The following is a 22572-nucleotide window of genomic DNA, read 5'->3' as shown; positions in this document are numbered from 1 at the left end:
GGGTAAGAATGAACTCAGCAATGCAAAAAAATGCATAAATAAAATGTTATGCTGGGGTTGTGGCACAGTCACCTCGGTTGTAGTTCTGTCCTTGGTCCATGACAGACACTGTTTAAATACAAAGTGAAAAGTAAATCTGACAGTTCAAGTCATGTCAAGGGAAATAAAGCAGAACATTTTAAGAGACTTGAAAAAAAAAAAAGATGATCCTAGAGAACTATGGGCTCAATTATGTTATATGCATGTACAGACATATCACAATGAGACTCACTATTCTGTATAGTTAATATCAACCAATAAGAAAGGTTTTCTTCAAAAGAAAAGAACGATGGGCTATGACTAGCTTTTAAAAAATTTCCCCATTCAGAAGATAAAAAGGTAATTCCCATATATGTCATATCCTAATTTTATTAAATTACTAATAAAAGTTACTAATTGAAACTAATCCCCATAGTATAGTGATTTCACAAATATCTCCAACTCACAGTAGGTGCTCAATAAAAACATGTTGAATATAAGAATGAATTTAATATTAATTTGGATTCCAACTAATTGAGTACTCATCTTTGGAAGGGATTTTATAAGAAGAGTAACCCACATGTTTAAAAATTATGAACAATATTTTTTTAAAAAGTGTTAAATCTATTCTAATTCATAGAAAAGCACCCCAAATCTTAAAATCCCCTGAGTATTGCTCCCTCTGTTTATTAAAATCATCCCTGATATAAATTAACAAGGAAGCAAAATTTTTAAAATGATAATTCTTTATACAGAGACATGCTAAGGAAGAAAATAAAGTAAATACCTTCATTTTCTATAGTGTCAACTACATTGTTGACAAGCTGAATGACAGTCACTATGGATGCTTGTGGCAGGAAGAAGAAGATGGGAGGGAGGGGAAGGACACCTTCAGGTTAGTAGTGTATTTTAAACACATGTTAAATTCTTTTAACAACAACAACACAACAACAATAACAACAGGTGCAGCACACAAACACACTCTCTGCAATCTGACCCTTAGGGAATATGTCAGTAGACACTTTCATCTAGGGGGTCCTGGGGATTGTTGGAAGGGAAGAGAAACAGCAGCAAGTCCTGGGGCAGTCGTCCTGAAAAGCATGATTGGCAGGGATTGCGGGGTCATAAATTCACACCTCATGGCCCAGTAAAATCAATCTAGGAAGGCAGTGGCTCATCAAGCTCATGCTAATTTCTCATTAGCAACTCCCAAAGGCTCTCAGAGAAAGACCTCACTATTCCAGGGATAATTAGTTGTTGGTCAATCATGCTGCTCCAAACCCAATAACCTTTGCAGACCTGATGGCTTCACACTCATGATGTGATGCTACTGATAGCCCAGACCAACTCAAGGCCCAGCTACTGATGCCAAGGCTTGGACAAAAGTCAGCAACTGGTCTCTCAAATAGACTAAAGAAGGAGATTGTGTGATCTATTTGGTTGCTTTAGGGACTGACACCCACAGTTTCTTGAGAGTTAACTTGGCATAAAAAATTTGATGAAGTTTTCTAACACCACCTGTCTGCATCAAGATTAGTCTAGAATGTTAAACATCAAAAGGCAAGTATGCGGCCTTAAGAGCCTGTGATAACAGTCCATCAGGCATTGTTACTGGTGCTGCTGCCTGGAGTTTGGAAACTGTATATTCTTGGAGTTTATGTAAAATGCAAACTAGTTACAGTTAGTCTTCTGACTGGGGATGAGAAATGCAGGGTGCACAGAGGCAAACAAAGGTCAAAAGTCTGTGCCCTTGATCTGAGAAGGGTCAGTAGAAATCTACTATCATAGGGGCTTGTTATCCCAGTTTACAGATAGACTGAGGCTTAGGTACTTCTCAGGATGGCCAAGTCCTGAGCAAGGAGGTGAAACAGATTGGGGGTAGGGTGGTAAAAGGAGACTATTATATTTTCATGATTGCTTCTCTGATCTTGGAGCTCACCTGCTTCTGCATTCACCTTAGAGGCAAGGACTGTGCCATTTTCAAATTGTACTTCTGTTATAAAATGACTCAGCACACAGAAAAAAAAAACAGCAAGAGTTCATGGGGTGAATGATAACATAACTTAATGTATCCAATTTTTGTATTGCAGGGAAAATGACCTAAGGTATAAACCAAGGTGAGTCTACCTGTTGCTGTGGATGACTATTTGAAATTATTCTCAGCTTGTCACCATATGGTAAACATTCACTACTTTATGACAGTTTTGACTTCCTCTTGTGCCCTATGAAGAACAACTCATCTTTTGGAGTTGGTTCCTCAGCTCAGAAAACCCAGTGCAGCATTCACACCCTTTCCATAGTACAGGTTCACAAGAGGTCATGGTGGCAGCTTTGGAGCCACCACAGCAGCCTGTGGACCTTAAGGACTTGCACACAGCATTCTGGGTGGTTGTGCATATTTCCAGGGAGCTGCTCCATAATTTTAAAGTAAGTCTCCAAAAGCCCAGGACCCCAAATTATTATAAGGAAGATTCAACTAAATGAAAATGTCACTGGTTCTATAGGACTGTAGTCTTATCTCTGGTAAAACTTCTCATGAGGGGGAGGTTGGATATACAGTGAAAAGGTAAGATTTTAATTTTAACATAAAATTAAACAAAAAAGAAATAAACCAGCATATTTACTAAAAGGCATGCTTGGTATGAAGTAGATCTATCTGGAACCAAATCAAGGAGGACTCCTTACTGGAGGTCCAGGGGAACATTGTCAATCCCTGATGCAGATTCCTGGGTCTGCTCTGAGCTGCAGCTCAATAGAGCCACCTTTGGCAATGACACTCAACAATGAAGTTAATTAGAAAAGCTGGTGAACACACTCAAAACCCAAGAACACATCAAGAAACAAAGCCGGTCACATCAACCTCCCCTCAACCACTGTCTTTCAGTGCAAAGGAAGCAGAACCCACCCTCTGGAACAAATCTGAAGACTCCTTACCATTGTCGTCACCAGAATCTGACTGAAAGGAGCTGAGGGATTGAACTTCAGAGTTGCTGCCTTTATTACTGCCTGCAAAGCAGGTCACTTCTCCCGGGTCATCAACCCCTTTGTCTTCACAGACAGCCAAAGAGAAAGCAAAAATGACATTGGTTACCTTGTGCATATTTTCAGTATGGCCCTCCTACCTCAACCTAGTTCACTTCTTGGGGCTCTTTCATCTGCTTGGAGAAAATAACTTAGCTGCACAATAGAAAATTGATTGTGCCATAGGGGGCCAAGGTCTGTCAATCAAGTGATTTACATTATGGATTTGAAACCTTTAACCCGTGGTAAATGAGCTTCCAAATAGCTGACAGCTGAAAGTAGCTGTTCCCTCCTCAAAGTGAAGAGACTTCATGAAGAGTGAAACGAGGATGAAGTGGCTACATTGCTCTTTGCCATTCAGACTGAATTTACATCATTTACATGAACCAAGGTGGTGTCAACACCAGGTTAAATGAGATTACTTTTAAAATAGGGGTATAAATATTTTATAGGCAGGAATGCAATTACATTTATCCTGGTTTCCATCTCTGGGGAGCAAGTGGAGTTTTAAGTTCTGCCTTCTAGAGGGCAGCGTGGTATCATTTTTGGGAATAACAATGTTCTGCACTGTCTGCAGGAGGGTAGTCAGCGGTATGGATGTGCGTTAGCCACATACTTCCTCCCTCTTTGCTGTACAAAGATAGCCTGCCCCCCCCCACACACACACAACACCAGGACTACTTTCTTATTTGATAGACTAAAGGAAGCAATAAAAACAGCCCATATCTTGAGGTTGTCAAGTTCAAAATGAATTGGTTGCCCAGAGATCGTCTCACTAGCTAACTCTGCCATGCTTAACAAAGAAGGAAATGTATTCAATAAAACCCAACAATACTTTGGGGGGAAATGTGAGTTTTGGCCTGAGGTGGATTCTGGAAATAAAGCTGTCACTTCACGAAGCGGGGGTGGAAAATGATCACCAGGAAAAGCTGCAAATCATCACGTAACACAGGGTACAAAGAGACTCAGACTTGTGATTAAGGAACAGTTGTTCTTCGTGGTCACAGAAATCACTGTTTTGTCCATAAAGGGTGATGTCAGGAGCAGGCAGGGTGGCTCTGCATCTGCTGTCAGATGTTGAAACCACAGCAAAATGATGAGTTGGATAAACAACTCATGTAAGTAGAGAGAGACACCAGGGAGAAATTCAACCCCCAACAGCCACACCACAAAATACGAAGATGTGCCTTAGTAAAGCACAAGGTATACACAAGCTTAGCCCTGAACCACAAGAAATAAAATGACAAATGGTCCGCACTGGTGAATGAAGTGCTATGCATAAAACTCCTCTGCTCCTCCATTTATTCAAAACCCCCTTTGTCATTCCCCCCCCCAAAAAAAAAAAGAAAAAAAGAAAAAAAATGCCTTTTTGCTAGTGGACTAGCAATACTCTGGTAAAGCTTAACTCTACAGATAATTTGAGAGGGAACATATTTATGATTAAAATCTAAAGGCAACTACTTAAAATAATAAGCATGTCTACAGAAAGACAGAATCAGCAGATGGCATGCTGGGGCAGCACTAGAGCAGAAAGATCTCATTCTTGGCCCCCATTTCTCATCAAGACATCCATTCTTTCCTCTTATTTTCCTCTCCATCCTTGCTGATGAAGCTCCAAAGAGCATCAGCAGAGTGAGGAACTTGAAGTACAGACTCCTTATTTTGCTAGTTACATGACTTTAGGCAAATTATGTCACTTACCTAAGCTATTTTTTTTTTCCTCCATGAAAGGATAAGCTAGTAATCGGGCCTTCCTGGTATAACAGCATTTAGCTGTGACCATCTAACGAGAAGACTCAGCACCCAGTAGTGGTGCTTTACCATAGTGTTCCCACCAAATCTCTTTATCCTTAATCCTTGCCTTCTGGCTTCTACTTTAACAGCTCCATGTTCAGCATATCATTGTTTCTTTGTTTTTGTTACCAAGGGTTGATTGAACCCAAGGGTACTTAACCACTGAGTTGCATCCCCATCCCTATCCCCTTTTATTTACTTATTTTTGAGACAGGGTCTCACTGAGTTGCTTAGGGCCTTGATAAATTGCTGAGGCTGGCTTTGAACTTGCAATCCTTCTGCCTCAGCTTTCTGAGCTGCTGGGATTACAGGCATGCACCGCTGCATCTGGCTTAGTTCAGCATATGTATTTTAATCCTGTATCTATCTCCTAGATGGTAGCTTAGTACTTCATACTGCTGACCTTACTGACCCTCTCTCTTGGTTTCTACACAGCTGCCCTCTCCTCTTTTCTTCCTTGGTAAGTATGTGCCTCCCTTCCTATCCCTCAACTTCTGCCCACCACCCATAGGTAGGCATTTCCAAGGTCCTTTTGGAAGCCTGGTTTGACCGCCCTCTCTGCTCTTGCTCCTTGGTAAGCTCATCCTCCTATACAGTCAAACATGTGGCATGCAGTTGAAGTCTAAACATTCAACTCTAGTTTTGTCCTTCTACTTTGCTCAAGTGTTCACTCTAGGACTAGAAATACTACCTTCTCCTAACCTTCCAGAACATACTTTGGGTATCACTTATGTGGCTAGCTTGCATTATGGTCAATGGTGCTGTACTCTGAAAAGAGCATGGATTGTAGGGATGCTGGCAGACCCAGATTGGAACACTACCTACCTCCTACTGGCTGTGACCTTGGACATGTGGTGTTACCCTTTCTCAGACTTATTTTCCCCCATCATAAATGAACCAGTGTGAACATTCCCTATTAGGACAGGCCACAGTGAATGCTCGGGTCATGTAGTTCTCCTTCCCTTCCCTTAATTTCTGTCATGGTGCCAAGGCATTACAGACTTCAGGGGGAAAACAAAACGAGCCACTGCCACTTCCTACTCACTTTCGGTTCCAGCATCCCAGCCATTCTTCCTAATGGAGTCGCAGTCAGAGCGGCAGGGCGACACAGCTGGAAGGTTGGGGGCCACACTGCACACGACTACACCCCGCCGGGCTGTCAGGATGCGGGGAGACTCTGGGTGAAACGTGGTCATCTCCTGGTGCTCTCCACCCAGTCCGTCCACGATCTTATCTAGGTTGCTCCTGGAGTCGCTCTGGAAGCAGGGGGTGTAGGCCATGGGACGCACGGGCACCTGCGGGGGCCCCACCTCCTGGTAGACGTTGCGGCCATCCCCACTGCCACGCAGGTTCCGGAACGGGATGCCATTGCTCTTGTTGAGCAGGGCCGCCGTGGCGGGGTCCTGCACCAGAGTGATGTTGTTGCGGGAGTAGTTCTTGCGGAAGACCTTTTTGCGGAAGACGATGAAGAGGACGACCAGGGTGAAGATGACAAAGAGGACCACTGCAATGCCGATGAGCTCTTCCTTGCCCACGTAGGAGTGGCCGGCCTGGATGTTGGGTACCACCACGGGGCGGAGCCCGCAGTACTGGCCCACGAAGCCCGGTGTGCAGTTGCAGAGGAAGGAGCCGAACATGTTGACACAGGAGCCGCCATTCTCACACTCCTCCCGCTCACACTCATTGATGTCCTCCTCACACCTTCAGCAACAAAACACACAGAAGCCCCTCCCCAACATCAGAACCAGTAGACACAGCCTCATGCACCAGAGCTCAATCAAAACAAAACAAAACAAAAGGTGTGTGGGGGTGGGTGGGGGGGGGACATCATTAAAAGACAAGAAAGCACCTCAAAGGTATAGGTGAAGAATGTGACATATAGGGTGTGTGTGTGGGGGGGGGGGCAGTTCATTCAGGCATTTCTGTGCCCACAGCCTCCCACCCCCAAGTCATCATCTTGTGTAAAAGTATTCCTCCCAAGCCTCTCTCTCAAGTCTTTGTCCTCTAGTGGGGTATGGTAAGGAAGAGGGTGCCAGGAGAGGAGCAGTTCAAAAAGAATCAACAGATGCTATGGAAAGGTACTGGGCTCCAAATTCTCCCAACCAGGTGCATGTCAGAATTTTAAACTACATAGGTTTAGAAAGGATATATAATACATCACTCTCACATTATGTAAAATACTCCTGGGCCCCATAGTAACTGATGCTGGCATAGGACCTCATAATCAAATACACCAATGTTTCTGCACAGAAACATGGATATTTGCACTGAATTAGAGAAATAAAGACTAGAAAGAGCCTCAGAGTAGTTTTTAACAGGTTTTGCCATCAAATTAGTTTGCCATTTTAGTTCTCCAAGCTTTTGAGATGGTAGAATGAAGAACTGTGAATCTATATACCCATTATAGAGTTTCTGGTGAGGAAAATATTTTGAGTTCTGATCTTTTCCTTTAATGGTTACAGTTATGTTTGGTCCCTCTGGGAAGCTGGGGATTGCAGGCTTAGGTGGGTGGGTGAATAGCTAACTTCCAGATTCTATACTTATGTTAAAGGCTAATATTAAGGCAGATTATCAGGAAGAAATTACTGAAGCATTCTAATGAAAAATAACTAAATCAATATTATTCCCTTTAAAGCAATCCATGACTGGCTTTGAGTAGAATTATAAAACACATTTAAGTCTTACATTTCTTACTTCAACACTCTGAAAACATAGAACTTCTTTCCTCCTTTTCTCTGTTTTAGCAATTATTCTAATGTGTTCATTTAAAAGGCCCAATCACCTATATTTTTGGTAATCCACCTTTTATAATGTAGCCAAACATCCCCAATTTGAACATATTGAGGCCAGGTCAGCCGGAAATTGGTTAGAATCACAAAGTATTTAAAAATAAATGCAGCTTTATTGCTTTAAATTACATCCAGCAATTCAAAGTCAGCTAAGTATTTCCTGGAAAAGTCCTCAGGAGATTTGCTCTAATGAATACATAAGACTGATCTGTAATTAGAGTATCACTTGCTTGAGATTTTATATATATATATATATAGACATACACACACACACACACACACACACACACATACACACACACACGAAATGATCAAGGAAAGTGGAATTTTACTAAGAATTTAAAACATTCCCTTTCCATTTGGCACTTTAATTTCATTCATTTCTTGGAGGAAAAAAAAAGGTTTGCAAAAGAAAGGTAAGGTTTAGTTTCTTAGAATGATCATAAAACATTGGCAGTAGAGTCTTATTAATGGCTTAGATAAAGGAGTAGTATATCTGACTCAGAATTATACTAGATATATTAGGTGGCATCAATGGCTTTCTTTACATTTTTCCCTAATAACAAAGTATATAGCAGTTATAAATTTTTTTTAAAAATAGAGAAGTATAAAGTAAAAAAAAATATGTAAATTACCCATTACCACACTACCCAGAGATAATCCCTACTAACCTTTTAATCACTTGAAAGCGCTCTTTATACATCAAGACATTAACCCTCTGCCTGCCCTACCTATCAGTGGTAAACATTTTATCCTGGTGAAGTGCTTACTGGTTTGTTTTCTTAGTAATAAGAAAGACTTTTACATAATCCCACTTACGTGACTCCGGTGAGTCCAGCTTTACAACTGCAGATGAAAGTGTTTCCTATTGGGTCACAGGATCCTCCATTACGGCAGGGGTTTGGGAAGCAGGCTGTGATCTCTGATTCACAGTTTCTCCCCGTGAACTGTGAGAGACAGGTACACTGGTAGCCTGAGGAAACAGAGTGCTTCATGAGCCAGGTGTGCCACTGGTGATGCTCAGAAGGCTTTGGGACTCAGCTGTAATATGTAACATTTTCTCCCAGTTCTCTGTTGAACAGTATCTTAGGCAGGGGCCAAATTCCAAAGATGATTAACAAATTAGTTATTTGGAATACATCTAGCCACAAAAATGCTAAGTTCCAATTTGAATTCCCTAGTGGTACACAAAAATTCACCTAATTAACCACATGCATGGATGTTGGAGAAAACTGTAAAAGATGCACAAAGAACAAATACCTACAGCAGACACCAAGATGGGGCACAAGGGAGTGTGTGTGTGTGTGTGTGTGTGTGTGTGTGTGTGTTTGTGTGTGCGCGCGCGCTTGTGTGTGCATGCATGCATGCGAGCACACGGACAGGGGATGCTTTCTCCACCACACTGCTACTATAAACATCAGGACAATTCCAGATGGGAGTAGTGTTCTATGGGTTCCATGCTATCTACTTTATTGAGCCCCTCTCCTATCCCTGTGCCTTTTTTCTTTAGCCAAGAACTGAAAGCACCCCCTAAAGGGAAGTGGAGGGAAGGAAAAGTAAAATGAGGATATTTGTCAAATCAGTTGAGCCTCGGACTGTCATATTCAGGGAGTAATGGAAGAATTCCAGTCTTCACCTAGCTTCCCTATTTAGGTCCTGATTTTTGTACTGTTTTTTTCTTTCTCTATTCATGAACCCATCATGCAGAAATAGTTAGTAATATCCCTACCACAAAGATTATTAAATATCAAATGAGGTAGCATTATGTAAAAGGAAACAGAATTATCTATTTCTCAGAGTAGGAAGGGATGAATAATTAGTAAGGGTATTCTTTTTTCCCTTCTTAAAAAGAACCCCAAAGGTCCTATGTTTTCTTTCATATGTGGAAGCTAGAGAGGAAATAGAAGAAAGAGGGGAAGATCTCATGAAAATCAAAGGGAAATCAGTAGAGAAAAGGGACCAAGGGGTAGAAGATATGGGGTGAGTGCTGGGGAGTGTTATTGACCAAATTATATTGTTATATTTTGTATTATAAAATATGTAACAAAAATGCCATCAGTATGTACAACTATAATGCATCAATAAGAAAATGGGGGTACACCAAGATTCACTTTTATCCTTCTTGTTATTGTTGTTAAAGTTATACATGTGCATAATGAAGAGTCAGATCATTTTACATGTTTTGTTTTGTATAATGAAGCATTTAAATAACCTCAAGTAACTTGGGCATTCCTTTTATTTCCAATATTTCAATTCTGTGAAATTTTAAAATTTTGTGGTTATTTTAGTCATAGGAATTTTCTATTGGCTTTCCACTGTGACTTTTATTTAAACCCTTTGGCTCCACCTCATGGAGACATCTTTTGATAGCTCTACATCCCAATATATGATAACCTTGGTTGCATCAATAATCAGTATTGATAGTTCTACAACTATAAATGCTGTTTACACTGTCATGTAGTGAACTTTGATTGTTTTAATTTTCATGCACAACTTTTTGTTTTTATTCTTTATGTGTCAACTTGGCTAGGTCACTGGTGCCCAGTTCTTTGGTTAAACACTAGTCTAGATGTTTCTGTGAAGGTATCTGTGTGTGTGCTAACATTTACAATTCATTACCTTTAAATAAAGCATGATGTAGGTGGATCTTGTCTATTCAATTTGAACCCTTAAGAAGAAGGAATTCTGCCTCAGACTGCAACATAGAAGAATCTTTCCTAAGTTTCCAGCCCATTGGCTGCTGTGTGATTTTGGAATTCAAGACTGCAAAATCAATTCCTACATGCATTTCTAGCCTGCCAGCCTACACTATAAGATTTGGCCTTGCCATCCTCTAAGTAAAGCAAGGGGATTTCTTAAAGTTAATCTTTCTCTCCATATATATTTGAGTTAGAGGATTTCCTTACTTGTTGGTTAATCTTCACTTATAGGCTTACGTTGAAGAGTGGGTCACTGAGAACTAGAAATCTGGTAGGAGGTTCTGAGCACATGAGAGGAGCTCATAAACTGTGAAACTGAGTCAGTATCTTTGGGTTGGCCGATTTCTCTAGAATTAATTCCTTTTATCACCTGCACAGAGGGAGGACAAAGGTCTGAAGTCTCATACTGGAAAGATTAGCTGGTGAAGGAGGAGGGATGGTTGTGGTGCTTTGCATCCAATGAACATCATGTTTATTTAAACCTTTCTGTGAAGCACAGTGCCAGATAATCTCTAGTTCTAAGACCCTGCCTTTCAGTAGTAAGTGCAGTTTTGCCAGGAATTTGGGCAAATGGTTGCACGGGTATGTGGGCGGTGGGTAGGAATCCAGATAAGTTCTACCAGCTTCTTAAACAAACTTTTTGACTAATTCTTATTTTATGCCTGCTGTGGTTTGGATATGATTTAAGTGTGTCCTCAATGGTGCTTAAAACTTGGTCCCCAATGTGGAGATGCTAAGAGATGATAGAATCAAAAACTTAAATCATCATACTATGATGAAATTTGCATTCCAATATTTATAACAGCTGGTTAGGGAGCCACCCCAGGTGACCATCCACAGATGAATGGATAAAGATAATGTGGTGCATATATATATACAATGGAGTTCTACTCATCTATAAAGAAGAATGGAATTATAGTATTTCCTAGTAAATGGATGGAACTGGAGAATATCATTCTAAGTGAGATAAATCAGACTCAGAAAGTCAAGAAGCAAATATTTTCCCTCATTATGTGGAAACTAGAGAGGAAAAAGTAATTTTTAAAAAGCAGATCTTACAAAATTGGAAGAGAGATCAATAGAGTAGAGGTAGGGGACCAAGGAAGAGGGAGGAAGGATGAGAAAGGCAAGAATGGGGGAATAAAATCAACCAAATTATGTTTTATGCATGTCTGAATATATCACAGTGAATTCTATTTCTATGTCAAATTATAATGCACCAAAATGAAATACATATGTTCCCTGTTCTCTACTCTTCTGATCTTCCTCAGATCAGGGAATGGGAACAGGAAACTGGAAGAAGGTAGTGAAAAGGGAAGTACTGAAGAATGTATGGGAGCAAGTGATGTTGTGGGCATATGTGAGTTTGTATATGAATGTGTCACGATGAACTCCACTACTATGTGCAATTATAATATAGTAATAAAAACATGAAAAGGTGGGTCATAGTGAGATGTTAGGTCACTGAGGGATTGAAATTAAAAGTAAAAAATTACTATCATGATAGTTGGGTTGTGACAGCTATCACCACTATTTTTAAGTAGCCAATGAGGCTTTCTTTTTTCCTAAGATCTTTTGCAAATACTGTAAAGAGCCATCCTCACTCTTATGTGCTGGGCTCTTGGGCTAAAAATGTGGTTAAGGACGAATGTTGGGATTTTGTGAATTGATTGCTATAGATATAAGACAGTTGAAAATCTATAGATTGAGACAGCGTGTACTCTCATGGATTTCAAAGAAGGCTGGCTTGAAGCCTGTGGGTAAGGAGGCAGTAGTCTAAGGTACACTTGATTCAAACTGTGCTGACTTAGGGTTATTTTTTCCAATTTGGGAAGTTTCTCTCCTTAATGGAATTGGGAATTTCTGAAAGCCCTTGGGATTGGGAAGAATGCTTCTTTGTGTCACCTGGCTAATTCTTGATCAGGAGTGGCATGTCATTTAGAGACAGAATGACCTGTGAGGATGCTTATATTCTTTCTTAGACTGAAGGACAGGGTGAGACTGGCACAGCACAGGAATGCACATCAATGAAGGAGGAGGTATGAAATCCAGGAAGGGGCTAAAGTAACTTGGATAAATCATCCAGCTCCTATTTGGCAAACCTCTAATAATTTCTTAAATAAAACTCTATCTCCTGATAGAGGGAAGCTGGGAGAAGAAAGGGGCTAAGGAGAGGTTGTCTAGAAATAAGGAATATTTAAATCACTATCAAGGAAACTAGACACTACTATGAGTCATGGGACGCATCCTTATCCAAAGGCAGAGAGGCAATCTGATGTCTCTGTGCCTTGGAAATGGGAATGTTAAAATGGGATATCACTTCTAGTGTGCTATTTCACTCATGCACATTTCTTTCTGTATTTTGTTTGTATTTTGTTATTTTCATAATCTTTTGTAGATTATGTAGATTTTCTTTCTGTTTAGCAGGAGAATATTAAACTAGAAAATCATTAATAAGAACAATAGATTGTTATGTGTTAGAAAAATTCTAAGAACTGTCTATGCATTTCATTTTTACAACAATTTTATGCCATAGGTACTATTATCATAATTATTTTACAGGTGAGGAAATGGAAGCTTAAATAAGATGTTTTTCCTCACCATTGCCTATGCTAATGAGTGGCAAATATACTTAATACTCGGTTCCCAAATTTAGAAAGGAAACGGTTTTACCAGCACTGAGATACATATACAAAAAAAGCCATAGTTTCTTTTATTTCAAATCTTGGCGAAATAAGAAGTGTATTTTTAAGCACTGTCTCAAAGCTGTGTTCCTGTTTACAATCCTTCTAGTTATAGCAGATGCAGATGGTTTTGAAATCTGCACCCAGACAAACTTAAAATGCCTTCTCCTATCCTTGCTCAAAGATGAACATTGCAAAAACTATTACATGCAAAAATAGAAATGGAATAAGCAATTATGGAGGGAATTTGGGCTGGGCAGGCAAAAAGAAAAAAAAATCAAGGTAATTTATATTTTACTCCTTTGACTTAGCAGTTGTTTCTGACCTGATTCATCCAGGTAATGGCTTCTACCCTCTGCCCCACTTGGTGGTGTAGGTGAGCATCAGTCTGATCCCGGCTTGGCAGCCTTGATAAAGGATATAAAACCTGCCTGCTGCACAAAGGTAAAAGTAATGACAATAAATGTGCAATGAGCACATGGGATCTCAGTCAGTATCAACTTCCATGCTTGCTAACTTAAGGATTTTATGTAGAAACTCCAAGAACTTACAGGACTTGAGGAGGTGTCTGTGATGTGTGATGGGGCCCTGAGTGCAAGTTTAAGTTCTGGCTGTTGCCCACCAGCTGAATATGATCATGAGTGCAGTGCCTGACCTCCAGGAACCTCCTTACTTTTTTCTGACAAGCGCTACTCACCAACACTTCGTAGGGAACAAAACGATTTCTGGATTCATAAACCACAATGCAGCACATAAACATTAGGCACTTTATTGTTCTGATCACTATGGATTCTGAAATCAACTTCATCTCTGTGTTGCTCATAAACCAAACAACTGCATGCTAAGGGAGATTTTTACTGTGGCTGTTGGGCTCAATACTGGGAGATATTCAGACCTCTGATCTATGCAAATCTTAATTCATGTGAGAAACCAGGTGGATGAATTATCATATGAGACACTAATCACAAGTGGAGACAAGCTCAGCAGTCAGCCAGCCATGGCCTCCATCACTACCTTGCCATTTCAACTTTTAGTCACTTTGACTTTTCTCTTTAACCAAGCAGGCTGCATCCAATGCCTTTAGACCTTGTAAAATAAAAACCTTTGAAGAGGAGAACTATAACTTTCCCTAGGAGAGCTAGCTCACCTTTCATACATTGTATATTGAGCCAAACCTTTAATATTTTCTTTGAAGCTCTACAAACCTTTAGTGTACTCACAACATTAGGCACACAATAAATTCTCACCTTCTAGTATGTTCTTTTATGTGTGCACATAACCTACTTTAGGATTTTGAGTTTTTCTATAGCAGCTATAATTATTAATGCTATCATTGTGAGAATCTCCCAAAGTACAAAACAACAACAACAAAAGATTAATTCAATATTTAGAAGTTACTCAGAAAAAGAAAAAAAAATTCCAAAGCTGCAAAACCTCACCCAAATTATGCCTGCAGTATATTCACAGCAAGTCTGGCTTCTTTCTACTGGTGTTTCTATTCAATGGGCCAGTAGGTGAAACATATATGGGAACCCTGTTCAACTTCCCTAAACCATCTGTGAGGAGAAGGAGGCTGCACAAGTGGCATTTATTGATCACGGAGACAGCAGTGAGGCCCAGAATTCAATACAGAGCTCAGCATAATGCAGACACTCAATTGAAGATTGATAGATCCAATCTATCTATACCAGTGATTCCTTACAAGTTAAGGACACAAAATACTCAACAAACCCTGGCTCAAAGTGGCATGAGGACCTGGTTGCCCAAAACATCTGAGCATTTGCAACACTTGGGAATCCATTTCATGCAACTTGATAGCCAGAATACTCATGACTGCTTAGAGAGAATAGACAGACACTATTATTTTTATCTTTGAGAGGAGCTCAGGGTAACCCAAAATTCTTAACATGGGAACAATGTTCCATTTTTCATCAAAAAGTTTTTTTTTAAAAAATATAGGCTGTTTATTTGACTTTCAATTTCCCTGTATCCTATGTCTGTTTACCTCTCCTGGAACTCACCAAGGGGCATTCCTGCAAGCACAGAGTCATTGAGATTGTAAATGTCAGTAGTTTTGAAACTTGGATGTGCATAGAACCATCCTGAAGACTTGTTTAAAATAAAAATGTCAAAATTCTTCCCTTGTGGATTCAGATTCTGTATGTTGGGCACCTTACCTCCAAACTTTTCTTGGCAGTAAGCGCAATAATTTGCAAATACAATGTCACCTAACAGAAAGTACCTCTGATATGGATGGCAATTGATGGAGCCAGTAAATAAGTTTTCCTTTTTCATTAATAATCAAGAAACTTTAAAAAATAACACTGTCTCATCTTAACAAGGTCTTCAGATGATCTAATGTATCTTAGAGTTGTACCTGCATGTCTATAATATGACAAAAAATAAAGAACTAGAATTTTCTCCAGGTTCCAGGGTAGTTCAGAAATAGAAAAATCAGTAAGTATATCATGTAGGGAGCTTATTACAATACAGATTGATTGAGTGGGTTTGGGGTAGAATCTGAGATATTGCTTTTCTAACATTCCCAGTGATGATGGTGCTGGCCTTTGGAACACACTTTGAGTAACAAGGGGCAAGAATCTAGATTGGCGAGTTCCCACAATCTGGGTCAAATCCAGCTTCATCACTTTTGTGATGCTAGCTAGTTAGTAGCTTCTCAGGCCCATTTCTTCTTAGAGAGTGGGTCAGTAGGAGGGAAAAACAGACCAACTTCATAGTATTGTTGTAAGAATTAAATATCCCAGAGAATAAACTCTTTAAAAAGGTAATCCCTTATCACAGTGTCAAACACACAGCAAAGGTCTTACTACTAAAAATGTACCCCAACTTTTCATTTCAGGCCTTAGGCTTCTAGTCTCATGCAAAACTGTCTGAGTGTCTATTTCTGGACTAATGACTGCCTGACTTAGTGCATTGCTTTACCAAATGATAGTTTAGCCTCAATTATATTTTCTGTTAGTAGGCTTGAGCTCAGTACAATAAGACACAGAGGATTGGGCACTCCTTATTCAGATTGTGGGTGCTTACTGGGTTTTTTCCCTGCTTACTGGGTCTGGAAATGTAAGGGTTAGAATAGGCCCTAACCATTTCTTTTCCAGGGTGGTTGCTATTTCCAGTTCATGTTTATGAAATACATATAATCTTAAGGCATTACCAAGAGAGAAAGCCTTCCCTCTGTGGTTGATTTACAGAGTCATATTTACCCTCTTATTACAAGTCAGCATTCTGGGATCTGACTCCCCTGGGGTTCTTATGGCTTCCTTCTGGGGCAGCCAATGTTATAACATTGGTAAAAACCGCTGACCATGTCATTCCAAACTAGAAGATGTGGCTTCCTTGCCCTGATTTGTGCCAAAGGTTTGATTGGGTTTGGGGGTGGTTGGAACACCCTACTTTCCTGCAAGAAAATGCTTCTTGCTGTGGGTTGCCTGCCTTCAAGGTTCTAAATGTTCTGCAACAATATGCTAGGATGGCCACAGCTTGAGAATGGAGTCTCTTACCGGGAGAGGAAATGACCAATGCTTCAGTGTTCTTCAGTGGTCAAGGGGAAGACCATGCTGAAACATGTGTCCTGAAATTTTAGAGGAACACATGGCACAGGCACAACAACAGAAAGATATTCAAATAAATAAATTTTGTCCTCAGTGCTGTCATGTGCAAGGAGTCACCTTTTAAGCACTTCATCCTACTTTCCCTAGCCCAGATTTCCTCTTTGAATGCTGCATGCATCCCAGTCTTTGATCTGGGGACCCAAAACTGTCTGTCTCTGTGATTAGATCTTCTTGGCAGCTAGAGAGAATTCTTGAGGGCATGAATACTTTTTCATTAAAATCTCAAGTCTTATTCTTCTTTTTAAACTAAGCTATTATAGCTAAGAAGATTTTCCTTTTATTTTAAGTAACCTTATAATTAACTACACAGTTTCATACATATAGGTAAAGACCAAATTATTGGTTCTTTCTTTTCTTTTCTTTTTTACCTTCCTCTATTTGGTACTGGGGAATTTGCAGGTAGGATACAGGAACCTATCAAAAATTCCTCTGATATGAGACCAAGAAAATCGATTCTTTCTCCTCTTTTGTTAGAGGCCAAGACCTCATTTTTATAATCAGGAAGTAGGTAAGTAATTTCTCACACATTAGAAGAGGAATCCTGTGCTTTTGGTCCTCAGGGAAGTAAAGGGAGACCATACTCTCAGGGGCTGCTGAACTAAGTACCACTGAACTAGGCTTGGGAATAGCTTTGGTGGGCAGGCTGCTCCTATGGGGCCCCCTCTACTAAACAGAGATAGCAAGTTTGAGAGAAGGGAGTTGTGTAGATGGAGATAAGGAAAGAAACTATCTTTGTTTTGGAAAAACATAGCCCCTAAGTACAAAAGGGAGAATTGAACTGATAAAAGGCTGTATCATTTTGTAAGAAAGAGAACCTATTTAGAGTCCCAACCCCAGTACCAACAATAGAATGAAGTTAAGAGCAGCGGGAGGAGGGGGGAGTGTGTTCTAGGCAAGGCTGGGCCATTAGGGATGGGATGGAAAGTTCTCAAGGCCATGTGAAAAGTATATGGCAGGTGGGTCCTTCATGCTAAAATTCGATTAAACCAAAAGGGATTAAAAAATAGAGAAAATTTCTGTTTCTTATATGGGTCTTAGTCATTTAATTAACATACCTGCCCTGAATACTTAACTAAAGGATTTCATGGCAATAAAAAAATAAATTGCACATTGAAGAGTGAGATTCCATGGTCTTTTCCCTTCACTCAATGATTATTATTATTTTAAAGATAACCCATTGTGGAAGCCCATAGCTCTGCCAGCAAAAACAACATCCTGCCATCCTTAAAAGTATGTTACAATTTGTGGCTGTGTACCCAGGATTTGACATGGAGTGGTGTTCTGTTTCAACCCAATTTAATTATATGCTCCTTTTATATATCGTAGATGGCTCACACTAGCAGAATTGTTTTGCCTGGTGAAAAACTGGCCATGACTTGTCATAATGGGCTGGTTTATAGAACCACTGAAGTATAGTTACTGCCCATCATTCGGGAATTATGGCACCATAACAACCCTTTATTTACATATACTGCTGAGACAGTAAAAACAGCAAATAGATTTCTTAAATTGAGACGGCAGAAATTTCCCCCCAGGGTACTTGGCCCTCATTGTGGCAGTAACATATGCAAGTCTAAACAACTTTGGTGTCTGTATATCGGCAGTGCATCATTTCACGGACAGTTTATAACATTCTAATAATAAAATGGACTCTAAATTTGGAGTTGGGCTTCACAAACATTAGATGGTAATGCACACAGCAGAATCTTTTAAGTGATTTGTGAAGAAGGTTTAAATTTGCTAATCACACTACTGCTGAGTAACACAGCAAAGAGGCTGGAGTGGAGTCAGTGGTAGGGCTGTTGGGAGGTGGCAAATTTCAGCCAGAAGAATGTCTGACCTAGTTTACCTTAACACAGAAACAGCATCTGGGTAAAGTCAGGGATTCTTTTATCTTTATACTCCTAGATCGTAAATAATCTTGGCTTTTCCCTCAAACAATAGAAATACTCTATAAATCTCTCCCTCCCACCTTTTTTTTTTAATCTCTTTCTTTCCTAATAATGTATCTTTGGGGAAAAATATTGGGGTAAAGCATCATGTCCTCCTTTAAAGTTATCCCTCCTGAGATTTCATGTACATTTCCCTCTCCTTATTTATTTATTGGGTACCTGGGATTGAACTCAAGGGCACTAAACCACATCCCCAGCCTTATTTTGTATTTTATTTAGAAACAGGGTCTCACTGGGTTGCCTTAACACCTCATCATTGGGATGGCTGGCTTTGAACTTTCGACCCTCCTGCCTCAGCCTCAGAGCTACTGGGATTACAGGCATGGGCCACCATGCCTAGCCTCCTTCTCCTTATTCTTGACTTCCTGCTCCTTTTTAGAGCCCCATCACTAGACTGTTTAATATGCTTTCAAGTATGCTCCAAGGGCCTCCACTATAGTTCTATTCTTGGGGTGCCAGATTCATCCCCAACCACTTGTAGCTCCCAGAAGAGTTATGTTTATGCAACTCAGACTGCTACACATCATTCTTCAGTGACAGGTAGTTGGCTCATGAAGGTCCAACTTGAAATGGTGTCCTGTTAGCTCAAGCCACAGAAGACTAGAAAGTTTTAGGGTGGACAGGGGAAGGGGCAGAATTCATGGCATCTATGGTTTCCTGGGTATCATACTGCTCTTGAGGGATTCTGCAATGGACTGGCTAAACTGGACAGTAATAGACAAGCTCTGAAACTTCCCTTTGGTAAAGAGGATTAAGAAGTTCTGTGTGCATCTTGGGTGTGAGTACTCCGTTCAAGGAGAGCTCCTGGGTTAGTTATGGCTATGTGGGCAGTGCCTCCTGCAGGTGGCACTGCCACATACATCACAGGCCCCCCCCCTGCCCTCCCTGCAGGGTGCCCATAGCGCCCATGCACTCACCCCCAGAGGGCAGGCCTGTGCAGCTGCCACCATGCTGACAGGGACTGCGCTCGCAAGCATCAGGGTAGAGCACGCAGCCCAGCTTCAGCTCTGTCAGGCCCACAACTTCTGCGAAGCTGCTGCGCTTGTTCTGCAGAGGCAGCTCATTGTTGTTCAGCACCACTGAGTCCAGGCAGCCCTGGAAACCGCTGAGCACCTGCGTGATCCGCGTGTGGGTCAGGCTGCGGATGTTGTCTGCCTGCACCAGGGCACCGAAGTAGATGGTACTCTCCGTGTTCAGAGTCTGGAAGTAGAGGGGCGCCCTGCGTCGTTCCACGTAGCTATCATCTAAGGAAAGGCTCGTGAAGTTGCGGTTGAGCTCCAGGAAGACGGAGTGCCAGCTCCCATCATTGACAGTGCGGCCGGAGATGCCCAAGATTCCAGGGCCACTACCGCAGTCCAGCTGAAACCACAGCTTGCCGTCCACAATCTGTGTGGGAAGCAATACCCGAATCCTTTTACATTTTGCATCTTTCAATATGTTCCCAAACACCATATGACCTTAACTAACCGGAGGGCTTCATAAGGAGTCTCAAGATGAATATTGCTTTTGATCCAGTCAAATCTGCTGTGGTTTGATTTTTAACACCCTTCCCCATTATGTGTCATGAAAATGCATGCCTGATGTGTTGCAAACCTTCCTGTATCTAGTGACCTGAACACCACTTTAGAAATCTATCGTTTCTCTTCTCTGGACCTTCTCCCTTTTAAAATTCACAGCAATATCCTTGTTTAGATGTATTTATTCTCTGCACCCTTCTTAGTCATTTCCACCATAGGAATGATCTCTGTGAACTCATTAATACTTTTTGGACATGCAGCACATGCTAAGCAGTGTAATAGGTGCTGTGGAGGAAAAAAAGAATTATTGACTCTGCCCTTCTGGCCTTATGATTTAATGGGGGAGTTGACTACATGTATATACTTATATATTCCTCAAATAAGTTTATTTGAATGTGGTATAGGGGAGAGAAAGAGGACAGGAAGAAATTCAGATTTCCTAGTTCTCAGCTTCATACGTATTTTAGCTTTGGAAACTTTTTTCTATTAAACACTAGCATTATTCTTAAAATAGTTCTTTGGTATGTAGTGCATCACAAAGTGCTCAGGCCTTACCATTTGCTTAGAACATATGTATATTTAACAACATCTGTTCTTCCAGGAGGATCTTCTAGTTAGCTACTTATACCTTGTGGGTATTTTCAGCCTCTGGTCTAGGGTGCTATAATTGAGAATTGCTTTGATGGCACTGGTATAGGGACAGCATCCATCTCCCTCCAGGAGACTAACCCCAGGGGAAAGCATGTGCAATTGAAGCACACTGGTTAGTAACGAGCTGCTGGGTAGCAATTAATCCTCCATGGAGAGCCAGTTCAACTGTTGCTGAGGAGATGGGCTGGCCTTTGACTCCTTTTTGGTCCACCTTTGTCCATATTTCTAAAAAAAATGTTAGGTAGCTTTAGCATCATGGCCATGAGGGCTGTCCCCTGTCTAGCCAAGTTTATATTTGGCCATGAAGGGATTCACAGCCAGAAGCTGTTAGACAAAAGCTTCTTTTCTGGCCTGTGTCTATGATCCAGCAAAAAAGATCCCGTGGAGGCCAGTGCCAGTCATGAAAGGGGGGCTGGCTGTCCATGGAGGATCTGCTGGCTTTTGTATTTCTGGACAGAACACAGATACTTGTCAAGAGAAGAAAAGAAAATGAAAGGAAAGGAAATGACAGGGCAACACAGACCTTCCAGGTCACTAACAGCTAAGGAGATATAAATATCCATTGAATTCATAGAAATGAGCTGAAACTTTCCCAAATGAGTTTTACTCATGGTAGACTTAGTGAGTATCATGGCACTACGCATTATCACAAATTAAACATTTCTTCAATTATGTTTAAGGATGTTCCAAAGACAACCAATTCTGCTTTTGTGAATCCACAGATTCTTTCATTCTGGTACCCTCTCATCTGCATATAAAGTTTATAGATTCATACCATATTAACATGTATGTATGGAACGCAGGGGGCTTTGTGAACCAGGCCGAGCCCTGGGAATTGAGGAATGCTGAATCTAACTCAGGCTCTGTCAAGTATCACTCAGATGGCTTTAGCACCTGAGTAGCTGGTGACAGTGGCTTGGTTTCTCTGGGTTTGAATCTGGAGAACAGAACTACTGTGGCTTGTTTTACAAGGATACTGAGCCCACTGCAGAATGCTTGGCCCCATAGTACACACTTTTTACATACATATTCTGCTCTGTAACATAAATGTTCAGATATAAAAGGACTGAGACAAATATATTTATTTTCTTGTCAGGGACCTTTCACATATAATCTCATACAATTGCTTTTGCCTTTTTGTTGTTGGTCACAAAATGGAATGAATGGATATTGTAAGTCATACCAGAATATGTGCTCAGTGACAGCTCCTGGATAATATCCATATTTGTATTTCAATGTAAGCAATAAAATGATCAGATGTGACTTTGGAGACTACTTTTTTCCTGCCATCGCCCATCTGCTGTTTTGCCCTGTGGCTACAGTATGCCGTCCCTAGTCTATCATGGAAAATCTGATAGTGGTTGCAATTCATGCAGAATTTTGTAAAAGAATGTTCAATTAGTATATTATTTGGTCCATTCCCCTTTCCTACTCCTACTGAGTCCCTTTGAATTAATAACTAGTTACAAATTCACCCAGAAGGACTGACATGACTGAATCTACTTGCACAGTTCAAAGTTCTGTAATTAAGGAATAAAATTATCCCATATGAACACTGAGCATGATTAAGTGTCCTTTTTTCCTGTTTTAAAATAACTGCAGTAATGTTGCTAAATGAAAGAAACCAGATGCTTACATGATCCTCACCTTTTTACAAAGAAAAAATCATTTGAATCTTCACAGTTCTAGTTTGGGTATCAGCCTTGTTTATATGACAACCTAGAATGCTGATGCCAAAAGTTACCTTGTGAAAAGTTAATAATCTTTTGCTGTTTCCATGCATATTATGCTAGGGAGAAGGAAGAACACTTTGTT

General features: G+C 40.6%; 1 protein-coding gene across 4 annotated transcripts in view; it reads right to left on the bottom strand.

The window, feature by feature from the left end:
• Fat3 (FAT atypical cadherin 3) overlaps nt 1–22572 on the bottom strand; it is a 600104-nt gene that overhangs the window by 6205 nt on the left and 571327 nt on the right. For all 4 annotated transcript variants that reach the window (XM_078046859.1, XM_021734487.3, XM_040285086.2 and 1 more), the window contains 6 exons: nt 19507–19975; nt 8442–8595; nt 5879–6534; nt 2953–3066; nt 806–865; nt 73–108 (listed from right to left, as the gene is read on the bottom strand). In XM_078046859.1, the coding sequence (XP_077902985.1) occupies nt 73–108; nt 806–865; nt 2953–3066; nt 5879–6534; nt 8442–8595; nt 19507–19975 (1489 nt within the window). The remainder of the gene's footprint in view (nt 1–72; nt 109–805; nt 866–2952; nt 3067–5878; nt 6535–8441; nt 8596–19506; nt 19976–22572) is intronic.

Source organism: Ictidomys tridecemlineatus, chromosome 4 (assembly GCF_052094955.1).
Source record: "Ictidomys tridecemlineatus isolate mIctTri1 chromosome 4, mIctTri1.hap1, whole genome shotgun sequence".
NCBI lineage: Eukaryota > Metazoa > Chordata > Mammalia > Rodentia > Sciuridae > Ictidomys > Ictidomys tridecemlineatus.
The sequence above is the reverse complement of the archived record's forward strand: the minus strand, read 5'-3'. Positions and strand labels throughout refer to the sequence as shown.